This window comes from Odontesthes bonariensis, chromosome 24 (assembly GCF_027942865.1).
Source record: "Odontesthes bonariensis isolate fOdoBon6 chromosome 24, fOdoBon6.hap1, whole genome shotgun sequence".
Lineage (NCBI taxonomy): Eukaryota > Metazoa > Chordata > Actinopteri > Atheriniformes > Atherinopsidae > Odontesthes > Odontesthes bonariensis.
Window position 1 is genome coordinate 20,004,467 of NC_134529.1, and position 15,829 is coordinate 20,020,295.

Genomic DNA, 15,829 nt, shown 5'->3' on the forward strand with positions numbered 1-15,829 from the left:
CTCTCACTTTGGAAGTACGGTGAAAGTGGCATAATGTGAATTTAAAGATGAGCCAATTGGGCTGGTCCGTGGCGTAGTGGGTTGAGCAGGCGCACCATGTACAAGAGGCTCTAGTCCTCGCTGCAGCTGGCCCCGGTTTGAGTCCCGCATTGGACGGCCCTTTGCTGCATGTTGTTCCCCCTCTCTGCCCCCTGCTTCCTGTCTCTCTCCACTGTCCTATCCAATAAAGGCATAAAAAAGCCCAAAAGAATACTTGGGGGGGGGGGGGTGAGACAATTAAGACTAAGGAGGCTGGATAAAGCACCCTGAGCTAGTAGGGTTGAGCCGAACATCGAGCAAAGCGACGGGGTTGTGTTTTAGAGCTTGGGAGTGAAGTCACATAAACAAGAGCGCAGTAAAAGGTGACTTTTTCTTATTTTATAATATACCTCCTGTGAATATTTATAGAACCGAACAAGTGACAGAATTCCACTGCCAACTCATTCAAAAATAACCACAACCCACAGGCCCGATATGAGAACTTATTAGTGACATTACAGCTGAATGCATGATATAGCTGCTGTGCTCATTTCCGTTCTTCTGACCTTCTCAGAAGTCAGAAATCAGAAGGTATCACATTCCCTCTCTGTCCGACGGCTGTGGCGCTTTGCTGGAGCTCTTCCACACGCTAAACTGATTCGATTAAATACAATTAGGGACCCTGTGAGCCTGTTAAGAGATTCAGGTTGTCACCGGTGTATGATAATGGAACTCGGCAGTATGGGATATTAAATCAAACGGCGTTTACACACGGATCCTTTCCCCTACGTGCCCACATTTCTGGATTAGCTTTCTCCTTTAAAAGACACGTTGACTTTTACAAAAAATCTCAACAAGCCGAGCCGAGCCGATCATTTGCTTGGATGCTGAACAAACGTCTGCTTCCTGACGCGGCCGACTTTCGCTTCGTCCTCTACAAAGTCATCCGATCGCCACTCAAACTTTTTCCAGGACATTTTCATGCAGCTACGGGGGTTGAATAAAGTTTATTCTGCACCGAATAATTCTGATGGGTCCCTGAAAGAAACTTCAGCATATTAAGCAGACGACTCTGACTGAGAACGGGCTCCCAGGCTGCAATCAACCGCTCCAATTATTTAGACCGCAGCTTACATAATTTTGTGTCTCCTTGACAGGAAAAAAAGGGTTTTTAAGTTTTAGGACTATGTTGGTTTTCAATAGCTAACAGCAATTTACCTGGAGTCTGTGCATAAATGCAGGATAACCTTGACTAACTACCCCGTGCTGAGCTTGGTGTTTGGCTTGGAGGTGCTGTGGGGATTACCATCGATTGCTCGAGAATTTGGAGTTCGGCTGATTCGACGGTTCTGACTGCAGAGCTTCCCAAAGCGCGGCCAATCGCTCACTTCACACAAACTGTCAACACTCGTCTTGATGAAAACGTACAGCTGCACACAGGAAATGCATCCTGCGTGTGCTCTTCATCTCCAAGGGAATTCACTTGAGACCTCAGTTTCTGGATCATTTCGAGGAATCTGTTTGGTTTTTTTCTTCCTCTCTTGCTCCTGTGTTGCTCAGCCGTCTAAGAAAGTAAATTAAAAATCTGGCGGTTAGACCTTTAAAAGAAATAAACAAAAATAACTCGGAAATTGGAATCAGCTCTTCTTCGACTGTAGCTAACTGGCGGTCGTGATTGGACGATGGCAAAAGCTCAACTCGAAATCTTTCTGCAGCCGCTGCGTGACCGTCAGTAACCAACACGCCGCAGATGAGAAGGTTCAATAAATATTAGACGACCGACAGGCCTGACACGGGCAGAGCAGAGATGAGCAGTTACACAAATGCCCTCGACTCTTACGACGTGTCCTAATGAGCGTTTAGCTGGAAAAGGGCAGCTTTGTTGAGAAACGCACTTCTCGTCTCTGGGTTTAATGAAGATGGGGGCGATCGGCCTGGATCGTGGAGGCAATTCAGTGTCATTAAAGAATCCTGCCTGGTCCGTCTCGTCTCCTGCAGAGTCCCGTGATGGGCGAGCGTGGATGGGATGCATAGGTTGAGCTGGCGTTTAAGAAGTTAACCGAAAACGATTCAACCCAAATGATTCAGCATTCGTTAAAGAATAAATAACAATCAGAAACTAAACAGGGCGTCAGACGTCCAGCGTCTGAGTCTTAAAATGAATACATAAATAAATCACCGCTTCAATTGCGAACCATGCACAAGGCAGCTACCGTAATGAGTAAACAGATACCATGTCACCTTGCATGAAGTAGTGCCCAAAGTCCAAAAGATAATTTGGGTCTCACAAACAAATCCATAAGTAATTCCAACCAATCAAGCTCTAATGCATCATGTTTGTGCGATTGTTCCAGTCAATTACAACTTATCAGAACGAGGCAGAAAGAGGGGAAAGCGGCCCATTAGGCTGGTTGGCGTTTACCATCTTCTGATGTTTACTGACATTGACTAATCGACTCCACCATGGTCAAAACAATGAGAGTAAAACCCCGGGAGGGCCTGTAAAAAATGTCCTGTTTGTAGTTCAGACTAAATGCTGCAGCGTTGGGCTGCGGAGAGAGAGAGAGAGAGAGAGAGAGAGAGAGAGAGAGAGAGAGAGAGAGAGAGAGAAGAGACAGTGTAAAAGAAGACTCCCTTTGTAATCACACAAAGCACAAACTGCAAGATTCCGCAATAATTGGAATGGCGGCACGGCTTTGTGAAAATCCAAGCCTGTCAATTACCAGCTGGAAGACTGAAGGATTTAAAAACAACAAGTTGCATTTGAGGTCCAAGCCAGTCGGCCCGAGCAATCTATCAGCAGAAACGTCGTTTTTAAAAAGTTTAATGCAATGCTTTGACTTCAGAAAGCGGATTTAAAGCGATTTAAAATGATAAACGACGTTTTTTTTTTTTTTCCCCCGCCCAAAAAGAGCAATGCGGACCCCTCGACACCGGCAGTATTTTCAGTGCTCACCCTTGCCCTAATCTCACGCCCAACCCTGCTTCTGGAAACGGCAGCAACCATTCATCTTGACTGCGCATCGTCAGCAATATAACACTTTCTGTCCGGCACTCAAACCCCCCTCCCATCCCACCCTCATCCTTCTTCTTTCCCCATCACCTTTCTCTCGTCTTTAGGCAGCACAGCTTGTCGTCATTGTGCATGCACAGAGGCTCTGAGCAGCGGCTCTCAATCATTCAGCGGAAACTCACCAGGCTCATTTCTCTCAGGCAGAGATGTAAAGCTGTTTACAATAATATATATAGTTGTCGAAATTGCGCTGCAATAAAACACAGACATTAAAATCCCGTGAAGAGGGGCCGTGTTAAGTGCGCGCACTTAGCAAAAAGCAGTGACTGGGAACGGGGCTGCGCTCCGAGCGAAAAAAGATCCACACACGGAGTCTTCAGTCACCACCTCCGACGTCAACTCCTCTGCTGTCTGAGACAATGCGTGGAGGCATCGCAGCTGATTTTACATTCATTTCACGCTCGGTGCCACAATGATCCAAGAGGCATCTGTGCCCACAAAATGGCAGCTTATGCTCAGGGCTTTGCATGGATTTTATTAGTAAGCGCCACAGGGTGTGAGAGTGTGCAGCTCAACCTTCTTCTCCCAGAAAGCCGAGAAGCAGCTTGAGAAGAAAAAGCAAAACAAAAAGAACACACACACACACACACACACACACACAGTGTCCATTTCTAATAACCAATAACGTCTCCGTGTCAGCTTCAGGCGAGATGCTTATTTTTCGGCCAACGCTCTAATTTTGTCCCTTAAGAAGCCGAGGAAATATTGCACCCTCAGAAGAAGACGATTCATCATCTTCGGTCTGTGCTAGAAGCTGCTCAGAAGAGTTTTCTATAAGAACTGACATGTGAGATTTTAATCTTCAGATATAAAAAAGACACACACACCCAAACCTTACTTTGCTTATTTGTTTAGGGTTGTTGTCGAGGCAGAGTCATAAAGAGCGATCCTTAGTTGGAAAAAGAAGGAGGGGGGGGGGGGGGGGGTTCCTGATGGTACGGCTGAGCTCGGGATTACACAACATAACAAAAGCAACTGAAAACGGCCCTAAAACCACGCAGGAAACCATGGAACCCCGCCCGAGAAGCAAAGATTTCAAGCGACTGGGTGTTAGTGATTAAAAAGAAACTTAAAGTCCTCTTTCTCTTTTAATCTTGTCTGGATTTTTGTTTATGTTTTTATGCATTTGGCAGAAGCTTTTATCCAAAGCGACTTACAGGTAGGTGGGTAGGGTAAGGGGGGGTCTTGCCTAAGGACCCCTACTGGAGGTAGTACCTTGCATGCAGGGGATTTGAACCCAGGTCACCTACATGAGAGGTGGCAATCTCACCCCCACACCTTCCAGTCCCAGTTTTGCAAGGTTTTGGATCATTTCAATTTAATCAGCTGCTTGGACTGTGTCAAAATGTGTGGTCAAATACGCATTTAAGGTTGGAGTTTCATACAAAAAAACGACTTTCGACTGCTGTTTGCTGCAGGTAGCCGAGAAGAAATGTCATGCGAATCAGATATCATGCAATACACACTGGCTTCGTAAGGGCAGAGGGTCCAACGTCCATTTAAATATAAAAGCCACATATTAGAAAGGTTGATAGAATTGTCTTCTTCTCCTTTCTTTACCAAAAAAACAATCATCTTCCGATTAACCCATTTCCTTTTGCACTGTGGCCGACAGAGCACATCACAAGCTGTGCCTGTTGTCCTTTTTGTCCCAAGCGAAAAAAACCCAGGCCTTGCTTTTATGCAGTAACTGCTTTAGCCTGAGGCGAAATGAGTGTTTATTATGAATTTGGATATCCCATCAAGGCCCTGTGATGGATTGACATCGGGAAATGGGGAGAGGAGCCGTCTGTTTACCATAACGCGAGATACAAGGCAAGCGGGAGAGGCGAGACACTTCGGCGTTCTATCTATATAAATGCAGCCTGGTGGCTGATGCCTTGGGCGTGCTGTTGAGCGATATGGAGGACATATTATGCAGTCTCTGCATTATTCTTCCTTTCTGCCTAAAAATAGTTTAGCAGTTGACGTGTTTTCTCCGGCAGTGGTGAAACAGTCGGCAACTTTTGTTTTTTTTCTATCAAGTCAACCTGCTAAGGTGAAATTTAGAAGAAAACAACACAACACACGCTTTGGCAAGGTGGGAATGCAAGGTGACACTTATGACTAAGTGTAAAATAGATAGAACAATAAGATGAAGTTCATCAACATACAGCCTCGGGGCGTTGCAGAAACCGACCGATTCAGCTTGTTAAACATCAGTGAAAAAAAAAAGCCCTAGAGGACTTAATTATGAATGAAAGGAAGGCACTCCGTATGAACCAGATCCTTGTGGTGATGCACTACGAGTGAACCCAGGCCGGTGGCCTATGGTAATGGGCTTTGGGTTTTCTGCTCCTCCTGGGAGGGAGTGACCGAATTGGTGGAGGCTGAGAGACTGGGAGAGAACACAGAAACCATGACGGAGCATCCACCCAGGCTAATGGGAACCCCGCCCTCCCCGTTTTCTTGCCCATTAACAGCAGTGTCTCCCTGACCCCGAGCGACCTGGAGGCGGCGGCTGTACCAGCACTCTGCATCTCAACAACTGGGCATATACGCTCTATGACTGCTTTTAACAGCTGATTCAGAAATATCACTAGCCTTCAAAAAAGCCCTCCGCGTAACCTTCTGCGTGGTTCCGAGCAGCACGTCTCATCCCTGCCACCACTCGGCGCTATCTGAATGTCACAGGCAACTCTCAGCTCCAGGCAAATGGAAAAGGGGCATGGGAAGAGAGGGGGAAAGGTGGCCTAGATAAAAGCCCTACAGAGCTGCAGGAGCCAGCCCCAGATAGGGCCCCACCTGCAGGTAATGATGGAGGATAACTTCAACCTTCAAGTGTCCTGACCTTCCACCAAAGATAACGGAAAAGCCACCAACCCCGGGAGTGACCCGGATAACATTTCCCCGCTCGTTTCCTCAGCGTTGGCACAGAGATTGGCATCTCCCCCTCCACCATATGCACTGTGCTTTCGTCGTGAGCTCGAGTCATCTCTCAAGACATAACTTACACTGATCAATTAGCCTAATAGGTGCCTTGCTGTGGCACTCCAAGTGAGAACTAGCTGGCACTGTCACAGATTAATCACCTGACTTAGCCTAATTAATTACACCTCTGGTGGAGGCTGATAACAACCCTCCCAAGTGCTTCTAAATTGGCGGTCCGCATCTGTGACATTTGGCTTTACAGAGACTACAGCGAAAAGTAGCTTCTGAAGGCCAATACCTCATACTGGATGTCATCCTTAACACAACCAAATTAAACAGATCTGCGCAGATAAATGATGTTTTAGCTCATTTTCTTTTGAGTCTTACACTCTTTATATTTGCCCATTAAGACTAAGTAGGCAGCATCTCCCCTGAAAAAGAAATTGTTTACCCACACAGCAGGGGTTCCATTAGGGACCCTCTCATGGGAGACAAGCACCATCTAGTGTTGATCTGCTGTACTGCACACACAGACACACAAAGATGCTGAATTTTGCCAACAGAAAAAAATGGCCATTATTACTTCAGGCGATTAATTTGGCCACAAAATAAAAAAATATGGAACATTTTGACATGGAAAACAGTTTTTCATCCAATACTGCTCAGATATACGAGTTGATAGGAGCACTTCTCTGGGGCCCTTCCTCTAGCTCGTGTGTTTTCTCCTTTGTCTGAGTTAAAGCCGAAGGGCTTCTTCCCCCTTTCGGATGACGCAAACAACCTGCTTAACTCTGATTTGTCCAGGTAACAGCCTCATTAGTCTGCCCCCCTGCCCATCCCTGGCTCTTCCTTCACCCTCAGGCACCTGCCGGTTACCACAGGTGGGCATGTAATTGCTCTGTGGCGTGGTCATGTTCTGAGTGGCAAAGAGAGAGCGAGCCTTACTAATGAGGCTGCTCCCCGTGTTGCCGTCTGCGAGCAGGTGGGCGTGTGGCACTGCGTACATCTGGTTCACCGTTGTAATATTACACAGCCGCTTGCTGGTGCATCAGACAGGGGGCAAGAAAAAAAAAGAAGCATTCGTCTTCGAGTTGTGCATCTCCTGCCTCAACGAGGCCATCGCCTAATTTGTACTCGTGAGCGTTTAGGTTATGGAGGCGCGCGCGGTCGCCCTGCAGGTCTCAGCAGGCGCCCGGTTCAGGTGCTGCGGTGGTAAAAAGGCTGAATGAATACTCACTGGTGATGCACGGTTTGTCAGCGGCTTCGCCAAGAGTGCTGCTCCTGGACGGCTCCTCTCCTGCGCCGTGGTGCTTTCGACTTGGCAAAGCAGCCGGAGCTGCTGTCAGCTGAGCTGGCAACAGGAGGTCTGCGGCACACACACACACACAGACATGCAAGAAGTTATCGACAACACCATGTGTGTTTGGTTTGCATGAGCAATTCGGTTTGTGTAAATGTGAGACGCACTTCAAAAAACATACTGCTGAGGGGAGAGAGTGTTAGTGTGTTTAAAAAAAAGCAGCAAAAAGCAGGGAAGCTACTTCAGCAAGACAACGATGGCCAAAGGGTTGTAATATACCAAGCAGAGCACTACTACATGTCACCTAATACAGATATTAACATTTATATAAATATATTAAAAAAAATCTACAAAGACATAGTTTTCACTGTTTATATAAAATGCCCGACTCACACCCCGAGTGTGACAGGAATGAAAAACCCAACTGGAGTCTGGAAACATTCGGTGATCTCGAAGTTTTTTAGCCAAACGTCTCACAGCTCACGGAGGAAAATAAGCCCCCCGCAGATTCGCTGCGAGTTCCGAACGCGGCTGCGACTGGACATCGCGTGGCTCTGAGCTAATTGATGGATTTTACGTCCGGACCGGCTGACTTCTGAAGAACTGCCTCCTCGTTAAGGCCCCGGGTCAAATGTCAACAGGCCCTCTGCGCATATACTAAATTAAAGTTTAAACCCAGAACTCGGCATTCTGCGTAGAAGAAACACAAAATCTATAGATGTGATGAGGCCCGAGATGTTTAGAAGCAGAATGGAACGCAGGCAGACCCAGGAGTTGGACTGCGGGTTTGTCAATTGCCCGTGATGTCTCCGTCTGGAGCAATCATTTATAAATGCGCACGTAGCTACAAGAACCAGCGTAACCTGTAAGTTGGTGATGAAGCAACGACCCACGCGGAGTTATGGAGTTTCTGTCCAACCGCAGCACAATCTGCTTTGTGTGAAGAAACTTTACAGCCGGACCCAAGCCTGGTTTTGTTGAGACGAAACTAAATAAATATGAATTGCGTTGCTTAGGAACTACGCCTTACATTCGTGAGGACGAGCACCGTGTAAGGGAATGTGTTAATTAGCTTATTCCCATGTGGGCAAGCAAAGCAACAGGAATATTTACATTTGATCCTATGTCTTTGTGCTTAATATTTAAAAAGTTACATAAAGAGTCAATAATTGGCTTAAGTGCATCATTTAGCTACGCCGTATGAGTGTTTCTATGTGCATAAGGGCTAATTTGGATTTGCCCGGCGTCCGCTCGGCACCGCTCGGGGCTGTTTGGCGAGTGTACAAATGCAGCGCGTCAGGCAGACAGCGAGCACAGAAGGTGCTGTCTGAAAGACTAGAGCCTCGGGCGTCACGTCTGTCTCTGCCACATACGCTGCCCTAAAAACAAAAGTGAATTGCTCCATCAAGTATTGTGGGACCACCCTAAAACCACATTTCTATTTTCTTAAATAATCTGCCAAAGAGGCTGTTTTCCCAGTTAAAATGAAGTCCTTACCCCTTTTGCTGCGTGCCACCTTGATCTCTTCACACATGCGGTCGAACTCGGGATCCAGCTCAGCAGCAAATATAGCATGGGCCGTGTCCTTCAAACTGCTCGCTCTGTGCCGGATCACCTTGTCTGAGAAGGGAAGGGGTGGAGAGGTGGGGGGGAGACAGTCAAACTAATGGCTGCTAATGTTGCAAACTCTGGTTTTCTGTACAATCCTGAACGCAGCACAGCCGTCTAACAGCAACTCGGCCACGAAAGTTTCCATATTCGTTTATTTTCTTCGCACCTTTAAGGCATGTCCTCCACGAATCGCACGTTCCAGGCGAATAATCTATTGCGAGTGCATGTGTGAGAAAGACGGCCGCAGCATTTTCGCACACTTTCGATAACAGGATGTAGGCGCCTTTATTAAGAAATGCTTTCAGGCACAACACATGCATTAAAGCATCGATTTCGCTTCACAGATAAGGCAGAAGGTGGGACGACACAAACAAACATTCGTTAAATCCACACTCATTATCCAAGGTTCCTTAAACCCGCACAGCTCCCCGCGCCTCTTGCTCTGTATATGCGCCATAGCATCATTAGATTTCCCATTTCCCTCGATGCCTCTGCATCCACGGAGGGAAAATAAAGACCGAGCTGCAGACGCAGGCTAAAGGCGTAGCCGCTGTAAACAGACAGTTTCTCATTACAGCAGGCAGTAGGAGAACAGTTCAGGCATAGAGGGGCAGAGGGGTCACAATCTGCCAACTTCTGCAGTCTAATTGGAAGATGGCTGCTTAATTGCAACGGAGGCAAATTTTGTGTGTGTGTGTGTGTGTGTGTGTGTGTGTGTGTATATACGTGCAACTTTTATACGGAGTGGGTGAAGTGTGTGGAGATTCAAGTGCGTTTTTTGAGGGTAAAAATGTCCGTCAGTAAGAGGTGTCAGAGGCCAGGTAGGATGGCGAGAGCTCAGCGGAGGCCTTTCGAGCATCTACAGGCCACGAACGCGCCGACAAACAGCACTGCAGCTCTCGAGTTCCTTCAAAGCTTCAAATGAATCAATTAAAGTCACCATCGCCGCTTCCCCTCAAGCACAGCTGACGTCGTGTTTGTGACACTCGGCCGCGTCATGGAGAACGGAGACGTCGCCCCCTTTTTCGGCGCAGTTATCATTTAGCAAAGCGGGGAGGTGAAACACACGGAAAACTGGTGCGGCTGCACACAGGACTTTCAGTGAACAAGAAGAAACAGACCGCTGAGGGATAATGAGGCTTTTTCCCTGCACTCAGAGCCGGGGCCGAACTTGCCCGGCAGCGTAACTGTGGGTCATATTCCCTGGGCCACGCACGGGGCGAGCAGGGAACAGGCTCTGTTAAGTCTTCTTTATTAAAATGCCTAATTACATTTTCTCCCTTTTAGTGTATCATTTGTAGCCCTTGCATTCTAACAAATGACCCAGGCTCTTGCCTGCAAAGATGCTGATATGATTTATTCATTTGGGCAGAGAATTGCCTCCCATTAATATCAGGCAGCCACGTTCTAGCAAAAGAAGTGCAGCAGCTAAAACACACACGGCAAGAATTAAAATAGTCATTAACTTTAAGGTCCGAATGCAGGCAACCGTCACTTATAATCAGAGTATTACATCATGAGGGGGATTTTGTGTGTGTTCCGTGTTCTAAATGCAGTATTTACACGCAACTATAAATCCAATGCATGTTTAAATTGAAACAGTAACAAGACTCTTTGTGTTTACACGTGTGTTCCAGCACTTACTACTAAGCCCAGTTTATGCTTAAGAAAGGGTTATACGAGATTGGGATTCGATAAACATGAACAATATCACTACCTTCAAATAAAGTACTATTATGAGAAGGAGATAAAAACTGACACTGATAATGAAGTTATTGAGGTATTTCGGAGAGCATTTGAAGGTAAAAAATGCAGAGTAATCTCAGTCCTATATAGAAGTTTGATGTCATGCAGAAAGTCTTCCTCTCTTTATATCAAAGAAAAATGGGAGAAGGAATTGAAAGAACAAATAACTGAGGAAGAGTGGTTTAATATCTGTAAAACGCAGTGCACGTCCACAAGCTCCAGGATCTGGAGAGAATTCAAATGGAAGAATATGGTCAGATTTTTTCTAACTCCAAAGATTAGGAAAGGAGTGGTGTCTACTCAACAACCATGCTGGAGAGCATGTGGTCACATAGATGCTGACCATACACATATATTCTGGTCCTGCCAAAAGTTAAAAGGATACTGGGACAAACTATGGAGGGGTTTACAAAATATAATAGGATATAAGATACCAAAAACATGTAAAATACTCTACTTGGGGAATTTAACACGAGACATAATACAATTAGAGGATGAGCATCTTGTTAAAGTGAACCTAACAGAACATAACAACAGAAAATCGAGCCTACAGTGCGTTCCCGCTACAGCTTCTCAAGAGTTTCTGTACATGTTCGGAGCTGTGAAGCTTTATTACAATGTAAAAAGCGTGTCAATTTAAAAGGCTGGCTTCTGCCTTTATGATGGCGTTTGTGGAGGTGAAGGAACATGTACGCTGCATGTATACTTATGAACAGGAGCTTACGGTGTTTGCATGTGTATTCAGGAGCATGTCAAGTGCTGTAGTCCTCACCTCCAGGATCCTTGTCAGGATTGTATTCTAAAGCGTTGCTGCAAATGAGGTCGACGTCCACCAGGAAATCCTTGGCTGTCAAATACCGGTGAGTGTCAATCTTGGTCATGACTGTGGAAAGGTCCATGGGCTGCCTAATCACCTCCAGGTAGTCTGACACCTGACACACAAATGCCAAAGTTCATTTTAATAGAAGCCGGAGAGAAGAAAGAAAGAAAGAAAAAAAAAAAAGAAGAAAAAAGCCCCGCCCCAGCCAACCGGTTAATGAGGCTAGGTGCCTTCATGAAGCCGTGCAACTTTACCTCCTCAATGTCAACTGGCTTGCTGAAGATGTTGAAGCGTTTGTCAGTGGCCAGGCGCTTGGTCACGTCCCTGAGAAAGAGTCGGAGCTCCCGTAATGTGTTTTCCTCCTGTTCAGCCAGGCGGCGCTGCTCCTCTGCCGATAGGACCCTGGGGCCTGGAGCCTCCGCCACTGGCAGCAATACTTCACACCTCGCTGTTGGGAGACCGCCAACAGAGAAAAATCCAGGGGTTAAACGGTGTACTTTGCCAACTAGATATTTCTTCCCCCATTAAGCTCAGATCCACAAGAAAATACATTAACCAAAGATTAACCAAAGATCGGGCGGCGTGTAGCTCAACTGCTTCAGGTTGAGCCCCGAGTAAAGAAGCTGGTATTCCTCTGGCTTGGGTCCGAGCTCCGTCCCGGGGGCTCTCCCCACGCTCTCTGCCCCCTTTCCTGTCTACCTACAGTCAAGTAAAGGCCACAAGTGCTCCCAAAGAGAAAAAAAAAAAAAAAAAAAAAAACACACCTCTGAAATAAATAACTAAAGCAGATTCAGAATGAAAAGTATAGTCTTGGTGTCTTGGTGTTGTTTTTGTTCAAACAACACAAAACAAGGCCTAAGCTAAGCTTCAGGGCAAAGAGCTACAAGCAACTATGCAAGAGATCGCTTTTTAACACCACTGCAAACTGGGGGGAAAAAAAGCAGGATTTAAGAAGATTTCAGATGGACAAAAAGAAAAAAAGAAATAAATCCTGCCGTTACACCACAAAAACTGAGGTTTTGAAATTCACCAAGGATTAGCCTGTGGCCAGTGGCCGGGTGATGAAGAATAGCAAGCAGATCCCCCCCCCCCAATCCTCTTCCCCAATATGCCGGTGCTTGCCCAAGGCACCTGCTGACATCGTTAGGAAGAGTCTACAGCACCTAAGGGCGCTTCACTCCCGAACAGCAATCTTGATTCTAATTATGGCAAATCGCAGCTGAGCCATTTTGGAGCCATTCCCCTCCGCGCTTTTTCTGCCGGCCTCCCTGCTGGAAGTCGGACTGCTGTCTGAGGAAGGCGGGAGGCCCTGTAGACCCCTCGCCTCGCATCGATGAGCGTTCGTAGACAAATGGGGGGGGGGGCACCATTTCCATCTGAAAGTCCTTATACTAAACTGGAACAGAGAGCTGTGGGAGCGATGGTGCAGCCACATGTGGCGGCTGCAGAGGATGGGGATGTGACTGATAGGTGGTGGGGCCCCCCAATTTTGATGCTGGTGAGGAATAAAGACGGTCATGATTTCCATGGTCCCCTCCACCGTCAAAAAGAAAAGCTCAACTTTCCACAAGCATGCAAATCAGAAAAGATCTGTTTTTATACCTCTGCACAAAGTTTAAATAAAAGAGAGAGAGAGAGAGACTGTGGGAGAGATTGAAAACAGGAGGGGAAACACTGCCATCTAGTACTGACAGCAGCGATGAGTCATAAGCGTCTCATCCTGCGTGTGTGTGCGATCGCCAACAGAGCGTGTACCTGTGTTCCTGGGGCGTGGTGGAGGTCTGGCTGCTTGAACCAGCAGCAGGTCAGAGAAGAAGTTCCTCTTCTCCTCTTCTCCAGGAGGGCACAGTGCTACCACCTCCCCGTAGGTCCTCTGAAATATACTTCTCACCTGCGGTTAAAGAGGGAGAGAAATGATCTTTGTAGGCAGTGTGAGGCTCGCTTTTACATCAGTCAACACTGGGCTTAAACACAACTGAGCTCAGCAGCATCCAAGCGCTCGACTTAATAAGCAGGAGAAACTGTTTATTTTCCACTAATAGGAAGGTAAAAAAAAAAAAAAAAAGAAAAAATGGTCTTTCATCATTTTTACTGGGGTGAAACCGACACCGAGCAAATCATCCAGATGATCCATCGCCTTACAGTTGCAATAAAACTAAACACTAATGGCTTCGGGGTAAAAACAAATGACAGAGCTTTTGGGCTTTTAGGACACGACTGTTTAAAAAGGGAGGGAGTCTTCAGGTAAATGCTTTTCAGGACAATGAGCCAATAAAGTTCGGCATAAAAAAAAAAAAAAAAGAACCATTTATATGAAAATTATTACTAAATTATTGTACCATTTTGTACACTTTACCAACAGTTTATTCAGAACAATAATTGAGACATCTTTCAAGTCGTTCTTTCTTTGCCTGTAGTGGTGTTGACACTGGAATAGTATAGGAGCTGTGTGGACAGAGAAATGGTTAAAGGAGAGGGGGAGGACACGTTGCAAAGAGCGGAAGTTAGGAATAAATCTCACGGCAATCATATCGGGAAGCCGACACATCTGGAGAGTAAAGTTGCGACTGCTCGTGGATTTTTAACTGAGCTGACAAGCTCCCCTTCTTTCAGCACAAGTGCACTGCAGACAGAGTGCACTCCGCAGTGAAGAATGGGGCCACTTAAGATGGCAAAGACAATGCAGACGTAACGGTGATAAATAACTGAGGTTTGGTGTTCCACAGTTTAAATAAATCAACAACATGGCGTCGGCATTAGAGGACGACCCCCTGCTCTGGTGATAAACGACATCAGCAGCGGACAGAAATAAACCCATAATTAGTCGACCGCGACTCGGGCTGCTTTTTCGCCACGAGCAAACGTCTCCACGGTGATGCGGATCTCGCTGGTCTGGGTCAAAAATGTTTAGGTATATTTTTTTTTAACAAAGCCCGACTGTTTCAGCTGTTCAAAAGTATATAAATCAATAGCTTGTGTCGTAGCTGTGTTTTGTTCGTTTCTTTACGAAATAAAAACGCAGAATGAACAACCCCCACCCCCCAAAGAGTGATGGGGGAGCTTCATGGATCCCCGAGCTGAAGCTCAAGGCCGCTCCTGCCAGGAAGCTGTGCCGCTGACCAAAACCCGCCCTCTCCTCTTCACATCTCCCCCGACACGTCAGTCATATCGATCCCGAGCCTTATTCGGGGCAAGTTTGTTCAGCCCTCTGGATTGTGTTCTCTCCCTTCAGCAGACGGTAGGTTTAAAAAAATAAAAATTAAAAAAAAAAAAAAATTGTAAAAAAAAGGAGGAGGAATAAAGTAAAAACGAGTGAGAAAGCAGGGGATCTGTAGACATTTAAAGTGTATGCGGCACACAGCAGGAAGAAATCTTCATCGTGATATAAAGCAGCAGGGAAGATAGCAGAGATGTGTGGACAGATATACGCATTTCAAAAAAAGATAAGAAGTATGCGAATAAGAGAGTAGACTCTGCTAAGAAAACCTGTCATTTCTGCCTGGATACAGCAACCATAAAACAAAACTGTCTGCCTTCATTCTTTACTGTTGCCATTCACTTCAAGGATCTCTAACAAACCATTTCTGAATGTACAGCTCACTTTTCGGACCAAAAAGATCTTTGAGTCAAAGGGAGTTGGCTCGAGAGGAATGGTCCTCGTGTTTTCAAGCAAGTAAAGCACTCAAGGCTGCCTGAGTCACCACGGACCAAACACAGTCTCAGAGTTCTCAGATCAGAAACGACTCGCACAAAAAATAAGAAAAATAGCATTACGAATAGAAATCGAACCCAGAAAATGCAGATGGTGAGACGTGTGCCGGTAAAGTGGCGAGTGACTTAAGGTCTCTGACCGAACGAAACACGGAGGGGCTCAGATATCCGAAAGGAGCTCAAAAACTTAATTTTTTAAAAAGAATCCGCGGAGGCAGCTGGACCTCCAGCTGGACCTGGACCTTGCATCCCTGCGGGGGGTATCTCCACACAAATGTTTGAGAGCGGATCCATGACATGCAGGAGGGATTAGGTGTCCCATTTAGAAATACCTCAGGACCCACAAAAGAGAGCTGGAGCATGTTGCTGAGAGAGTCGCCACGGAAACACCCGCCCTTCTCTCCTGCCATTTAACCCTCGTCCCACAAAAGCAGCTAATTACGACCGTTTGAACGGTTACGATATTTACACCCATAAGAGCGCACGCTGCCACCTTGCTGTTAGCAAATGTATCACAGTGAAAGTTTGTAGAGTTATCCCCATTTTAGGTGTCATGCACCTCCACCATCTGGGTTTTCCAGCTCACCTTCAAATAATAAAAGACAGCAGCGATTAACCTCAGCGTCCGAAGTCTGGCTGG

The 15,829-nt window shown here is 46.3% G+C and overlaps 1 protein-coding gene across 2 annotated transcripts in view; it reads right to left on the minus strand.

Annotated features, from left to right (window-relative positions):
• The window catches only part of atad2b (ATPase family AAA domain containing 2B), a 70,480-nt gene that overhangs the window by 36,576 nt on the left and 18,075 nt on the right, over positions 1-15,829 (minus strand). For both annotated transcript variants that reach the window (XM_075459452.1, XM_075459451.1), the window contains exons 20-24: positions 13,234-13,369; positions 11,733-11,926; positions 11,431-11,590; positions 8,799-8,921; positions 7,239-7,367 (exon numbers count right to left, since the gene is read on the minus strand). In XM_075459452.1, the coding sequence (XP_075315567.1) occupies positions 7,239-7,367; positions 8,799-8,921; positions 11,431-11,590; positions 11,733-11,926; positions 13,234-13,369 (742 nt within the window). The remainder of the gene's footprint in view (positions 1-7,238; positions 7,368-8,798; positions 8,922-11,430; positions 11,591-11,732; positions 11,927-13,233; positions 13,370-15,829) is intronic.